The 16,529-nt window shown below is 39.0% G+C and overlaps 1 protein-coding gene across 4 annotated transcripts in view; it reads right to left on the reverse strand.

Annotated features, from left to right (window-relative positions):
• Window positions 1-16,529, reverse strand: part of TTBK2 (tau tubulin kinase 2) — a 150,375-nt gene that overhangs the window by 98,880 nt on the left and 34,966 nt on the right. For all 4 annotated transcript variants that reach the window (XM_053261412.1, XM_053261386.1, XM_053261392.1 and 1 more), the window contains one exon: window positions 349-422. In XM_053261412.1, coding sequence (XP_053117387.1) covers window positions 349-422 — 74 coding nt within the window. The remainder of the gene's footprint in view (window positions 1-348; window positions 423-16,529) is intronic.

Consider the following 16,529-nt stretch of genomic DNA (forward strand, 5'->3'; position numbering starts at 1 on the left):
AAAAGCACCAGTTAACTGAATAAGAGAGATAGATAGATAGATAGATAGATACACACACATACACACACACACACGTTTCTCTCACTCTTTCTCAACTATACATGAAGTACAAGTGTGTGTGCACGTGTGTGTTTCTGAAAGCACAAAATGACTAACAGAGAGTTAGTTAAGTTGCTTCTCAACTTTATCATTCACTCACTCATACACACACACAAATATCTTTTAGCATATTTTCTGCTCAAGTACAAACAGTAGTTTCCTTCAGCAATCCACCATGCTTTTCAACGTTTATTTTTCTGCACAATTTGCATACTTTAGACAATGAAGTTATGAATCTAATGAACTCACCTGCAACTGCATGACCACATAGTTAAATCTGTCATTCCTTCCACAGCCAACAAATTTACAGACATGATCTTTCCCTAAGGGGGGAAAAATACTTTTTTTTTCTTTGTTCATAATTTACATTTCTAGGAGGTGGAAAAAAGATGTTAGTTCTATGTCTATCAGACTTAGTGGGGGGGAAAGCAAGCAAATCGCACTTCCATGAAAGCAAGCATACAAACAAAACAAAACCCCATGTCCGCTTCTCTCCTCCCTGCCAAAAAAAGTAAATTTCTTGCTCCATCATGTGCAAAGACAAAAACAAATTCCAGTATCAATAATGGTTTACGGTTGCAGTCCTAAGTACATATGCAGCACAATCCTCTGCATCTTTACTTAAAGACCCATCTACATTAAACTAGAATTTTCTCTCAGGCAAGTGTGTACAGGACTGCAAAGCGACTGACTTCTGAATAAGCATGTTTCAATTGCAATGCAAATAGTTAAACTGTCTCTATCCTTTGAAACTTGCCATAATTATATGATAAAATGGTTAAGGCAAGAAAAATATCAAGCCAGTTGATCAAACGTTCTTAATTATACTGAAAACCAACTATTTTAAGTTAAAATACTTTAAATTATGACACAAAATGTATGTACCTATCAACATTTCAGAAGCCATGGGCCAAATTAGACATCATGTAAGAGAACAATTACCAGAATCTTCTGCAAACTAAAAGGTTAGTAACAGACACAGAATTAACAATCTCCTGGTGCCATTTCCCCACTGCAGTTGTCCCCTCCCAAAGCTATTATTTGCACCACAAGGTACCTGTACGTTTGCCCTTACATAGGAAATAGCAGTGGGACGGGGGGGTGGGGGTAGAATTTAATTGGGAAAACAGCTAATGGAGAAAAAAGATTAAATCCTACCTCCCCACATTTTGGCCCCATCCAATTCATGTCCTTAAGCTTTTTTTTTTTTTTTTTTTTTTAAACAACCCTAAAGGAAATCTTGATCATAGCACATCTAGTTTGACCCTAAACCACTTTAAAAAATCTCTCACTCCTGTAAAGCACCACATATGTGATGGTGCTGTAATATCATCATAAGCAAGTCTAGCATGGAATACTGTCTAGGCCCCTCATTTATGCAGCAGTTTTGAAGGCGTATGATGACTGTGAGATCACTGTACCCACTGATAGAGAATTGTTGCTGCAGGTACTGTTCAATACATTCAGCTCAACTTAACTTCAATTTGAGTTCCATGCTAGCCAAAAACTTCTGGATTAACTAAAACTAAAGTGGAAGAAATTCAGATTCCTGGAGTAATAAAGTGTACAAAACTGTCATATTTGTATCAATTTTTTTTTAAAAAAGACTGTTAGGATTGCTTTTTCTAATCCATTTCATTTCTAACATCAGTATTGTTGAACAACCACCAACCCATCCCTCCTTTCATGTGAAGTACTCCTATGGGGCAATTTAAAAGTGCCTCTGTCCAATTTCTCAGCAAGGTCAATTAAGTATTATTAACTCTGACACATCAAGTTATCTAATGAACATTTAAAACATTAGTCAGTCAGAGTACCCAGTAAAATCAATTTGTTCTAGGATCTCTCTTTTTAATAACACAAGTTTACAGAGCAACAATAAGCAGCATGTTTCCCAAGATGCACCAGTTTGCAGTTAATGAGATCTCAGCACCAACATTTATAATACATTTTACAGATGCAGCAGCATTTTGGCATAACATGTTTCTATGTGTATATATCATTGTGTTTTACTTCATTTGCCTAGTGTAATACAGGCATCTAAAATCAGAACTGCCTTAGGAAGCAATTCTTAATTAGAGCAATAATTCTCTAGCCAGTTTGCAAAACACAGCTTTTGAAATTAACTTTTTATTAAAGTTGGAAGTTCAGAGCAGAAAGGAGCCTCAGCTACATTGTTCAGTTTAGGCACAGCAGATTTTAATATTTGCTTGCAATAGCTGCTTAAACATAAATAAGTCATATTTATGCTAATACAGCCCACTTTAACACAATTTACTTCAAACGGAAAAGCAAACCTTTAAACATTGCATACATTTTTGTATAATTGGACAGACAAGCAAGAAAGTATACCAAATGCCATTTAGGTTGTAGAAGTTCTCCAACAAAGGGTAACCTCTAACCTATCACGTGCTTGGAGATAAGATTCAGGGCATTCTGACTTTTATAAGAATAATTCAATTTTGGCAATCACATTCTGAGATTTGACATGCAAAAGAAAAAGTTAGAAAGATGGGGGACAGAAACACAGAACTTGCTAAACCCAAGATCCTACCTAACTCATGCTCTAAAAATCAGTTTGGGGAAATGTAGCATTTTGGAATATACTACTTCACATTTCTCTCCTTGTTAACATCACAAGGATAGGAAGAGTGGAACTTTCTTTTCACTGTGAACAGAAATAATGCCCTGCCTAAAGCAGGCTGCATACTTGAAAACTTTCTACATCAGAGAAAGAACATGATACATGCCTAGGCTAGAATCCCTCTCCAGCATGCTAACTTTCCACAGACAAGCAGTTTTTAATATGGGAGATCATTCAACCATCTGAAGTGGTACTATCAAAAAGGCGGCTGTAGCACACAATTTTTCCAAATGTATAGGTCTTTGTAATTATCAAGTGTGCAATAAGTAAAATCTGAAGTCACTGCCTAAGCACTATGATCACATGTTTGTTTGTGAAACATTAAAAGTAAAGTGTGCCGTCGAGTCGGTGTTGACTCCCGGCAACCAGAGAGCCCTGTGGTTGTCTTTGGTAGACTACAGGAAGGGTTTACCACTGCCGCCTATTGCGCAGTATGAGAGGATGCCTTGCAGCACCTCCCTATATCACTGCTGCCCAATATAGGTGTTTACCATAGTCTGGGAAACATACCAGCGGGGATTCGAACCGGCAACCTCTGGCTTGCTAGTCAAGTCATTTCCCCACTGCACCATTAGGTGGCTTTCTTGTGAAACATTACTTCCTATTTATTCATTTTCTTTTTTCCTGCAATGATTTGATCAAGCTTTTGTTGCCTCCATTATATGAAACAAGAACTTCAGGTAGAAAATCAGGTTTACTATCATTCCTTTAAAACTACTACTAATGCAAGTGGATACAAGCCAATAATTAAAAGCAGGTTTATTTCACTGAAACACCACAAGGCAATTGTCCATTTGAAAATTGTCATATAGCTGCACTCTTATAGTATACTTCCTGACTATTACAAATAAATCTCAAGTTGTTTACAAAACTGTTCATTCTTCGAAGCATTATGAAAAAACATGATGTGAATTTGTTTACCACTGGCAAAAAGGAACAACAAAGGTAGATATCAGTAAACAAGCAACTACAGAGCTTTTTTTTAATGAGTTCTCCTATCAGAATAACAATGTTCACAATATTTTATTTATTAATTACGTTTTTATACTGCCCTATCCAGAGACTCTGGATAGAGCCACAGTCCACAGTGAACAAGGTAAAACACACTGGTTCCAGATCGGCAGAAGAGCAAGGAAAGGCTGTATATTTTCTCCTTATTTATTCAACTTAAATGCTGAACATATACTGAGAGAAGCTTGATTGGAAGAAGATGAGCATGGTTTTAAAGTTGGAGGGAGAAACATCAATAACTTGTGCTACACAGATGAAACCACTCTGGCAGCTGAGAATGCGGATCATCTGCAAGGATCAAAATCAAGGATCACAATGAAAAAGTGGGTCTACAACTAAATGTAAAGAAGACTAAACTAATGACAACGGATACAGCAACCAGTCTCAGAACTGATAATGAAGACACTGAAGTAGTGGATAGTTTCTCCCTTTTAGGATCAGCCATCAACAGTAAAGGATCCAGCAGTCAAGAAACACACCGCAGACTAGCACTTGGTAGGGTTGCAAAGGGTAGGGTTGGTAGGCCTTGGAAGGGATATTTAGATGCCGTGATATGTCTATATTGACAAAGATTAGAATTGTTCAGACAATGGTTTTTCCCATGACACTCTATGGATGCAAAAGCTGGACTCTGAAGAAGCAAGATAGAAAAAGTATTGATGCTTTTGAACTTTGGTGCTGGAGAAGACTTTTGGGGATACCATGGACAGCCAGGGAAAAAACCAATGGATCACAGAACAAATCAATCCAGCTTTTTCACTCGAGGCACAAATGACCAGGCTCAAACTATCATACTTTGGACACATTATGAGAAAACCCAGCTCCCTCGAGAAGTCCACAATGCTGAGGAAAGTTGAAGGAAAGAGAAGAAGTGGACAACCAGCAGCAAGGAGGATGGAGTCGATTACAATGGTAATGAACGCACCATTGAAAGACCTTAAAGGCCAAGCTGAAGACAGATCATTCTGGAGAGAATCTATCTATGTGATTGCTAAGAGTCGACACCGACTTGATGGCACTTAATCCAGAGTCTCTGGGCAATGCACAACAAAACAAAAAACTAGCAAACAACTGTTTAAAATAAGCAGCTTAAAACAATATAAAAACAAAATTAAAACTCATTTAAAAATGATATACAATGTACTCCAGATACAACCTTCTAATTTCTAAGTTTCCAAAGTAATTTTATTTTAAAAGATGCATAGTATGAAAATTTATCTAAAATATTATTTCAGGTCACATTGAACCAAAGTATTTTAGAACGGCTACATATCATGTAAGATGGGATCCATGGGAAGCAAGTCACCACAGCTACTGCATTTATCACACTTGTCTCTTCCCATTTAACAATTAATCTATTACATAAATATTTATACTGCACTTTTCAACAGAGCTCAAAACAATTCACATGGCAAAAAAAAATTTATAAGCATTCCCAGTTCTAAAGAGGCTCACAAGCTTAAAAAGAAAGACAGTGACACTGAAAGAGAGCGATGCTGAAATGGGCAGTTGCTATCCTCCTGCTAAATATAAGAACCACCATTTTAAAAGATGCCTCTTAACCCAGTTCGCAAGGGTGCATTTATCATATTTTTCAAAAATTTGACCTTTCAAAAGAGTGGCAACTTGAGAACAATTTCATGTTGAAATAACTTCTTCATGCATCCCACTATGGACTGGTACATCCCTAACACAGGAAACTGGTTTCAAGTCTTGGTAAAGATATTCATTCATTCATTCGATTTCTATACCGCCCTTCCAAAAATAGCTCAAGGCAGTTTACGCAGAGAAATAATAAATAAAATGGACCCCTGTTCCCGAAGGGCTCACAATCTAAAAAGAAACATAAGATAGACACCAGCAACAGTCACTGGAGGTACTGTGCTGGGGTGGATAGGGCCAGTTACTCTTCCCCTACTAAATAAAGAGAATCACCACGTTAAAAAGGTGCCTCTTTGCTAAATTAGCAGGAGTTATTCCAGGTTATGTTAACATTATTAAGGAAAAATCACATGGCAATGCTCAGCACTAATCTGAACTAAAACACTGTGTCAATACGGATCACATTTTAAACAAACACTTAGAAGTTTCTACATAAAAACTGTAATACAAAACAATATTCCTATGGTATTCTGGCCTCAGTAAAGAGCCTCTAGGGGAGGGAGGACAACACACACACACACACACACACACACAGAGTATCGTTTTCTGGCTAAAGCAGAAACTGAGTGAAACGTGCCCCAACTGCCTAGGATAACGGTAGCACGGTCATGTGTGTGGCAGTTAGGGGTGGCGCAACAAGCTAGCTAATCGATCCATGAGGTCCCTGTGCAGAACCGAATCTTTATGAATACAACGGATCACCGCCAGATCATCTGTTACAGGTGAGCAACCTGTTTTTTTCCACCTCACTCATATGAGCACTTGAGGTCACCCAAAGAAAATGAGATTTAGGTAAGGCAAAGGAAGCAACTCAAACAAGTTATGAAATTCACTGCCATAAGATGTGGCAATGTCCACAGGCCTAGACGTCTTTTAAATGACAAATTCATGTAAGTTAGTTGTTTCAAGAGATATTAGCTATGATAGCTAAATAGTACTTACATATGAATATAAGAACAGCCCTGCTGAATCACATCCAAGATCTATCTAGTCCAGCATCCTGTTTCACACAGTGGCTCACGAGATGCTTCTGAGAAGCCCACAGGCAAAAGATGATGCATTCCCCCTCTCTTGCTGTTGCTCCCTTGCAAACTGTATGGTATTTACACCACCTAGAGATATACATATCAGGCAATATAAAAATATGATAGATAGATAGATAGATAGATAGATAGATAGATAGATAGATAGATAGATAGATAGATAGATAGACTGCCTCTGAGCCCAGAGGTAGCCAATAGCCATCAAGAAATCGAAAGAAGAAGAAGAAGAAGAAGAAGAAGAAGAAGAAGAAGAGCAGCCACTGACAGACCAGACCTCCATGAATTTGCCTAAGTCACTTTGAAAGCCATCAAAACTGGTGGCCATCACCACATCCCATGGCAGAGAATTCCATAGATTAATTCTATGCCATGTGAAAAAGAACTTCTTTTTCTCAGTCTTGAATTTCCTGACAATCTGTTTCATGGGATGACCCTTGGTTTTAGTGTTGTAGCCATTTTTCTAAACTAAAAATCCCCAGATGCTGTAGCCTGCCTCATAAGGAAGGGCCTCCAGGTCCTGATCATTTTGGTTGCCCTCTTCTGCACCTTTTCCAGTTCTACAATCTACCTTTTGAGATACAGTGACCAGAACTGTACAATGTAGTCCAAATGTGGCCACACCATAGATTTGTAGAAGGGCATTATGATATTAGCTTAGACATCTAGGCTAGACAAGCCGAGACTCAATTCCAACAAGAAAAAAGTACTGCTGGTTGGTGGTTTCTCTGCCCAGGTAAATGATGTTCAGCCTGTTCTAGATGGGTTTGCACTCCCCTGAAGGACCAGGGGAGTTTGCAGTTTAGGGAGTGCTCATTGATCCAGCACAGTCACTAGAGGCTCAAGAGGCCTCTGGGGCTCAGAGCGCCTTTTATCAGCTTCAGCTGATATGCCAACTGCGACCTTACTTGGGCAGAGATAACATGGCCACAGTTACTCATGCTCTGGTAACTTCTCACTTAGTTTACTACAATGGGGCTGCCTTTGAAAATGGTCCAGAAACTGCAGCTAGTACAAAATAGGACTGCAAGATTATTAACTGGGACTGGACGTTTTGAGCATGTTATGCCAGTGCTTCGTCAGCTGCACTGGCTCCCAGTCAGTTACCTGGCCCAATTTAAAGTGCTAGTGTTAACCTTTAAAGCCCTAAATGGCTTGGGACTGGGTTACCTGAGAGAACGCCTTGTCCCATACGTCCCAACCCAGACATTAAGTTCTTCTTCACAGACTCTCATCCAAGAGCCCCTGCCAAACGAGGTGAAGTGGGTGGCTACTAGGGAAAGGGCCTTTTTGGTGGTTGCACCATTTATGGAGTAGCCTCCTCAGTGAAGTTTGCCTGGCTTCATCACTTTGTTCTCTTAGACACCAGGTAAAGATCTTTTTGTTCACTCAGGCCTTTTAAATTTTTTATTTTAAAATTTGATTTTTAACTGATTTCAAAACAGTTTTTAAATTGCTTTGTATTGTATTTTCCCCCTTTTGATCTGTTATGATTTAATGCGTTATGTGTGTTGTGAGCCACCCAGAGAACAATTTATTATGGGGCAGCTAACAAATAGCTGTTATTATTATACTATAGCTGTTATAAGTAATAATTTTTTTATTATTGTTAGCAGTTTTATTTTCAATCCCCTTCCTAATGATCCCTAGTATGGAATTTGCCATTTCCATAGCTGTGATGCATTGAGTTAAAAATTTCTATGAGCTGTCAACCATGATCCCAAGACCCCTTCCGGGTCAGTCACCCACAGCTCAGACTGCATCAGAGTATATATGAGTTTGAGGGTTTTGCCCCACTGTACATCACTTTACACTGAACCACATTTGCCATTTTGTCACCCACTCACCCAGTTTAGAGAGATCCTTTTGGAGCGCCTCACAATCTGTTTTGGATTTCACTACCCTAAATAGTTCAGTGTCATCTGCAAATTTTGCCACCTTGCTGCTTACCCCAGTACAGGTCCCTGGGGGAATCTTGTTTCCCCCACATTGTGAAAATAGTCCATTTAGTCCTACCCTCTGTTTCCCAACTTCAGCCAGTTATTAATCCCCACATGAAACCCATCTCCTTATCCCATGACTGCTCGGTTTACCCAAGAGCCTTTCATGAGAAACTTAATCAAAAGCTTTTTGGAAGTCCAAGTATATCAGTGAGATCACCTTTATCCACACGCCAGTTGACACTCTCAGAGTATCAAGGCTGGTGAAGCAAGAAAAGGGCCTTCTGCCCCCTTTGCAGAAGGCCTTCAGCAAGGCTTGTTCTTCTATATGTTTTTTTAAAAGTATTATTTATCCATGTAAACTGCTTTGGAAACCTTTGTTGAAAAGCAGTATATAGATATTGTTGTTGCTGAAATTTTATCCTTAAGTAGGCTTTCCATCAATTTACCCAGAACAGATGTTAAGCTAACCAGCCTGTAATCAGTTTTTGAAAATCAGTGTTACATTGGCTACTTCCCAGTCTTCTGGTACAGAGCCTGACTGTAGGGATAAGTTACATATTTTTGCTAGGAGATCAGCAATTTCACCTTTGAGTTCCTGAGAAACTCAGTTCAAGTGCAGATATATGCTCAGTATCCTCTAAATATACTTCAACATTCTGTGGCAATATCCAGGCTTGGGAGGTAAATGCTTATTACATTAAACATTTATTTTTTTTTAATTATTAGTCACAACCACTCCCAGTTATGCTGGAATGGTAGGAACCCCTGTGAGGAAATTCCTATTTCTCACAAGAGTGAAGGAGACACTGGCTCTGCTTCACGTCAATGGGGCCATTCCTGTTAGCAGCATATTGCTTTTAAAATTTGGAACTTATATATATATATATATATATATATATATATATATATATATATATATATATATGGTTTTAACTTGCTTAACTTAAATTTTGTTAATTTTATTAGTATTCTTTTACTTTTACATTGTATCTTTTTATGAATGTTGTGAGCCACTCTGAGCAGCAATGTACCAGAGGGGCAGGATACAAATATTTTAAATAAATAAATAAAATAAATCTCAGCTGCTTGCCAGCAGGTATCTCCAAGGCCCTACTAGCCTCATTTGCTTTCCAAATCCTTTTTCAAACCTTTGTTTAATGCAGTGACAAGTAAGACTGGTCTTAACATTTAAAATGTTTAAAAGATTAGCATTTAATATCTCTGTAATTTAATATCAATTGCTAGAGGAGTGAGGGGAGAATATTGCCCTTATGTTATGTTTGTGGGCTTTCCAGAAACATCTGGCTAGTACTGCTGGAATCAAGATGCAGGACTAGTCAAATCTATTGTGTGATCCAACAAGGCTATCATGAGTGGGCCAACTAGGCATTAGGGATGTGCAAAACGTCGAATAGGTTCAACGTCGAGCCGCTTCAGTTCAACCGTCCAGGGTCAAACCGAACCACCCCCTGTTCGGTCCGAGCCCGGACCCAACACCCCCTGACTGTTTGGGGGGTTGTGACAGTTTTTTATTTATTTATTTATTTATTTATTAAAGAAAAATAAAATAAAATTGTGCCTTTACTCCCTTTGGGGGAGTTTCTTGAGGTGGTAGTGGGGTCCACGGAGGTTCCCCCTCCCCGTCAGCCTCAATGTAGCCCACACCGGCCCCTTCGGCTGGCTCGGGCTGCACTGAGGCCGACGGGGGAGGGGGAACCTACATGGACACACACCCCGCCACCTCAAGGAACTCCCCCAAAGGGAGTAAAGGTACCAAAAAAAAAAAAGTTGATTATTTTTTTCTTGTGTGTTTTTTTTTTAAGTCAGCGAACACCCCCGCTCCCAGGACCAAACCAGGGGAGTTCCGGTCAGATTCGAGTCCCATCCAGACTTGAACTGAACCGGGCCAGCCGGTTTCGTGCACATCCCTTCTAGGTTTTTAGATGAGAACACATCTGATGAAGTCCTGTAAAATCTGACAATTCAAGTAGGTAAATAGCCAGTTGCAAGGGCTGAAGATACTGGCATAAATTTTTACACTGTTGACAGGATACTAATACATACTTGTACAGTGTCAATCGCAGAAGTGACACCAATATTATCCACAGACTACTAATGTACATAAAAAGGACAAAGATGAAGGGAAAAGGGCAGGCCTTAAGAATGATAGCACAAGAAAGTTCAGTGTAATTCAAAGCAGTAAAGTTATGCGGGTGGAGGGTGCAGTTTACAAATAAAAAATGCCAGTATTGTGCTATATTGTACACTGTCAGTGACCTTCAAAAGTCATCACTGAGCATTTTATGCAAGTCTAAACAAACTTACCTATCTTATTTGGGTTCCCACTGATCAAATGTCTGATCAGAAAGTAAAAGTATAATGGAACATTCTATTGCATAACTTAACAGAAACAATGTGGAATATCATGTGCCTGTCTCAGATGCAAAACTCATTTCATATCACCTTTTTATCACCTCCAAGAAAACTGGAGTGTAGTGCACTGGGCAAAAATCTTACACAAAATCAGTCAGTATTGTATAGGACGGGAATCCAAAGAAGAAGAGATAGATATTCATGCCACTTCTTGTCAACCAAATTAAGAATATTTATATACTGGATCTTTGTTGAAAAAGTCTCAGAGTGGTTTACACACAAAAAGGAGTAAGATAGTTCCCCATCCCAGAAGGGCCCCCAATTAAAAAAGAAAAACAAGGGAGACACCAGCAAGTGCCACTGGAGTGGCAGGGTCCTGGGGTTAGATAGAGACATTTGACGGGAAAGATGCTCGAATCAAAAGGCAGGGAAAAAAGCAGAATGGAGGCTGTACACAGAACAAAGCTTCCTAGTCCGCAGGCTGGGCAGACTAGTAAGAGTGAGGGGTTCCTCTGCCCAGAAACCAGAGATTGCCAAACCACAGTTAGTCAATCATCTGCGGCATGATTTTTGGCTTCACAGATTAACCACAGCTTTGTCTACCCAAGGTTTCACACTATGTCCGAACAGGGCCTTACTGTAGTAGAGAAATGCTGCGATATTTATTCTTCCTCTAAATTAAAATGAAAGGGGGGGGAGCAGGATAGGAGTATGTAAAAGCTTAATATTTGAGGAACAATAAGAATAGAAGCACAGTGAGACAAAGATGTCCAAAGTTAGAGGCAAACGAAAGAGGAAAGGAAAGCAAATCATAGAAGAGCAAGAAAGATGAAATTATGAGACACTGTTTGAAACTGATGTGCCCAAGGATGAGGCTTGATTTTTTTCCCCTTTCCCAGCCACATATCCCAGCCTCATCACATTTTTGCAAGACCCCTCCAATCCTTTTGAAATATCCCTCCAATTTCAAAGGCTGTTTCTTTCTCATGTAGCATAGCAGAAACAGTTTAGAGAACGCACACTCAAAAGGTCCCCGAAGTATACAACTAGTTGTGCAGTTTAGGAATGTGCACAGATCGAGGTTCATGCATAGGTTCAGTGGGGAGGGGAGCAGTGAGAAGGGTCTTTTTTTTTTTAAAAAAAAGGAGAGCAGGTCCATGGAAAGCAACACCATGCTGACCACACAAATGGTGTCCACGCATGTGTGAATGCTATATGCATGCTGGTACCGCGTGCAGATTCTGGGGGGGCAGCACCGTTGCAGCAGGAAACTATGTGTGGCAGCAAAGAGCAGGTAAGGACCAGCTCTCCTCTTTTTTAAAGATCCTGCTCACCCGCTCCCCTCTCCACTGAACCTGTGCACAAACCTCAGTTCGTGCACATCCCTAGTGTAGTATTTTGGATCTGGCCATAATTATGAAAGCTTTATGTAACTTTATGAGTTACATAAATCCAGAAGGAACACTAATATGTCTCTTGAATGAAAAATTAAAAAGATGATTATGAAGTCCAAGCAAAGTCAGAAAGATACACTGGCCAGGGTTGGGGTGGCAGGGCACAGTAAGGAAAGAACTACAAAGAGAAGCTCCTAGAGAGATGGACAACTCATTCCAAATAAGGAATACTCTCAATTAAAGAGGCTCCAAATGAATATGGTATTATATAAGACAAAGATCACCAGTATTCACATAGTCCAAGTGTGATAAAGACCAGTTCTCACAGCCTGGTAGTAACCAGCCCTGTGAATAAGGGGGTGGGAGGAGTCTAGCAAACCAACCTCTTGCTTCTCACACCTTTTGGAGTTCACTGCAGCCACCAAGTGGAAGTCTTTATTCCTTTGTGGCCTCCACCAAACAGCTCACAGTATCTCTTAGTCTCAAAAAATATTCAGGTAGAGTGGTAAGGCAAGTAAGCGTGGGGTGGGGAACAGAACTCAGAGACCAAAAGATCTTATTCAAAGTTATATCTTTACTGAAAAAACCCCAATCCATTTTACATTCTTAAAAAATAGTTTTCTGAATATTTAGAAAATATGAGCAAAGGATAACAAATTAAAGAATGGTAAACACATTCAGCTGTCCTGTCTAAACTGTCCCTAATCAGTCTCAACCAGTTCCTCAGTTTGTCCAGCAAAAGGTTCCTTCAGCTTCTTCATGCAACTCTTCTTTCTCTGGCTTTCTTCTTCCAATCTCTCTCAGATTCCCTCTGACAACACCTAGCAAAAACTAACAAAAACACCCTCTCAAACTATGCATTATATCATGGATTCTCAATGTTAGGTCCCCAGATGTTACTGGACTTCAACTCCCATAATCCCCAACCAAAGGCCACTGGGACTGGGGATTATGGGAGTTGAAGTCCAATAACATCTAGGGACCCAACATTGAGAATCTCTGCATTATATCCCCTAAAACTTTGCTCCCCCTCCTCTAAAGCAGCCAACCAGGACAGAATCTGCATTCTGGTTTCATTTTCCTCTTGGCCTTATGACTAAACTCAGGAAGCAAATCATTTGACCTCAGGGAGTGACTCATCTTCTAAGGCAAACTTTTGACCTGCCTCTAACTGATATTCTAAACTAACCTTTTGACCTAAGCCAACAACTGACCACCACCAAGAGTCGTTTATTTTCCCCAGGCAGACATTTTAAAAACATAAAATATAACTGCAACAGAACACAAAATAAAGGATTAAATCTCAATCCTTCACACAAGTGAAGAATTACCTTAGTCTACTTTACTGTTCAAAGCTTGGTAAAGGTCAAATTGCTTAAACTAAGAAATTATCTTGAGAATTAAAACCTCATAGCTAACAAGTACTCAGTTGGAATTATACAGCTATTGCTAAAACCATCTCCACATGATGGTCTATTTTGCAATATTCATGCCAGTTCCATTTTTAAACCAGAAAATGGAAAGCAACTGAATTCATAAATACAAGTGTTGCTTGAAAGTTTTTCTTACACCAATTGCACAAGCTAAATCGAGGAGGAAAAAAGGCAAGAGAGGGAGAGAAATGTTCATTGCAACAGAACAACAATGAAGAAAACTAATCTACAGGTTGAGGAGGCAATCAGAACTCCAACTGTATACACATGGTACCTGCCTGCCTGCCAAATGAGAGTTTATCCAGTCCCTGTTTCTCTCAATTCCACCTCACCTGAGATTCCTGGAATGATAACCATAAGGTTGAACATTATAGTTTCACTTTTAATTCCTTTAAATGGAAAAGTGATTCCCAGACAAGATATTTAAAAACAGACTTTGCACTATTAAGATACCCTGGCTTACCACAAGTTTACCAAGAATAAAAACAAGTCATGCTTACATTTACTTTTCTGTGCCATCTTTGCCACAGATGGAATAAAGATAACTTGGTAAACTGTACACATCTGTTTCCATGCTCTCCACAAAAGCACAACAAAAGGTCTGGAACTACAGTTAATAATGCAACATTGTTAAATAATTGTAGACAGTCTCTTATTCCAACAAACATCTAGATTATAGGTATCCACTTTATCAACAAATGTACAACTTTACTCAGAACCCATCACAAAGACTGGCTACCTCTCAAAAGATACAGTTTATAGTGTGTTTGCACACAGATAATAAAAAAGTTGATCAAACAGCATGTAAGGGAACCAACACATATACAAGAATGCCATTAAGTTGTTGCACTCTACAAGCTTCATCGTTCATATTATAGCATGTCACTTGGAAGAGGAAAATAATAATGAGAACTTAAAAGACAGCTCAGTAAAGACAGACTAAAGTGTATCTGCCTTGAAATAATAAAATAATTATAATGTATAGCCTACCACAGAATTATCAGGTTTGTCTTATACAAAATCCAAAAGTTTTCATTCTGGAAATAAAAAGCTGAAACACGATGGATTTCAAGCTTTCAGCTTTTTTTTAAAGATGCTCAGTTAAATCCATTTTGAGAATATAGAAATCACATAAATATTGACACAATATTTACACTTTCTTCAATTACAAATTCCCCCTAATTCTTTACAAGTTAACAAAACATGTGCCCCAACAAGATTCTTATTAACTACTCCTAGATTTCAGTAATACACGCTGAATTCAAGTAACAAAATTCAGCCAAAGTTTTGAATCACACTGATTTAACAGGAGAGGAACATGTGCTTAAATCTCTACCACTGAAGAAAGTGCAACTTAAAAATGGAAGTGGGGGGAAAGCAGCTAGTTTAAAGATATGAGTAGGGCCCTGTGGTGGTACAGGAAAAGGTGAGAGAAAGGAGGAGGTAAAACGAAGAGACAGAGGGGTTCAAACCTGTAGAAAAAAGAGAAATCACAGTATGAGCTGAAAGCGAAAGCGAGTTAGCAGAAGGACTAAAAAACAAAACAACTCAAATTGTAACCAAAAAATGCTTTTTTGGTCCTCAACAATGCAATCTTCTGAATTTAACAGAAAACTAGAAGTAGCCCTCAACTATACACTCCTGATGTAGAGTTATGTAGGACACAGGAAGCTACATTATACTGAGTCAGACCATTGGTCCATCTAGCTCAGTATTGTCTTCGACTGTTCACACGATGCTTACTAGGAAAGGAGATGCCTCTTACCCTAGTTCAGGAGCTGTTCACAATCCTGGTATTTCATAGTCTACAAGGGGAAGACAAGGTAGAAGACTCCTTCCATATGGAAGCAGCAGTTGGGTCAGAAGGCTTTTCCTCTTCCATCACAGGTACAGGATATTTCCTAGGAGTAATTCTCTTACTGCACTCATGTGCTGTCACCCATCCAAATGCAAATTGATGCAAACTAAACCGTGTTTAGCAAAGGGGACCAATTCATGCTCACTCCCTCAAGACCTGCTCTCCTCCACTATAGATGGATATAGATATGTAGTATCAACCCATAGCATAAACACTCAATACATTCATAAAGCTGACACCATAAACATTTCTCTTTATCATATTTTGTTTTTTTCAGTGTCATTAAAATACATCTTTATAATAAATTATTAAAACGTAGAGTAAACAATTACTATAATAAAGTGTAACCTAATGACAATTAACAACATTGCCAACTTGCAGAACTGCAGCAGAAGTGGTTCCGAAACTACACACAGCAAGTTTGAAAACAACAAGCTTATTAGCATTCAAGCCAAAATCATTTTGACCACCACAATATACCAGCAATGAAATACACAATGCACTGCTCAACTTCAAAATGAACTCTTTATTGTGTAAAAGGTATTAAGATAGCTTACAGATTTTTTACACAAAACATGTAAGCTAAAACAAAACCAAGCAAACATTTCAGTGTGATACACCATCCTCAGTGCTGCATTTAACATGCCAGGGGAAGGCACTTAAATTCAAAAGCTGAGAATGGAAAGCAGCAAACAGACAATAGATAATACATGAGGGAGGAGAGAGCAGACCTTTTGCAGAGAAGATGTTAACTCTTTCAGTGATCAATGTATCTCATGGCTTCTTTAATTTCAACGTTAATATGAGGTTTCAGTCGTTCAATGGACATTGCTTCCATGATCTTAAAGTAAAGTGTGCCGTCAAGTCAGTGTTGACTCCTGGCAACCAGGAGGTTGCCTTTTGTAGAATAAAGGAGGGGTTTACCAGTGCCATCTCCTGCGCAGAATGAGATGATGCCTTTCAGCATCTTCCTATATCACTGCTGCCCGATAATGATCTTACATCCTATTAAATTCCTTTCAACAACCAATAACAATATTTTTGTTTTGGTCACTTTATTATGTTTTTCTTT

The sequence above is a fragment of the Hemicordylus capensis genome, chromosome 1, assembly GCF_027244095.1.
Source record: "Hemicordylus capensis ecotype Gifberg chromosome 1, rHemCap1.1.pri, whole genome shotgun sequence".
Classification (NCBI taxonomy): Eukaryota; Metazoa; Chordata; class Lepidosauria; order Squamata; family Cordylidae; genus Hemicordylus; species Hemicordylus capensis.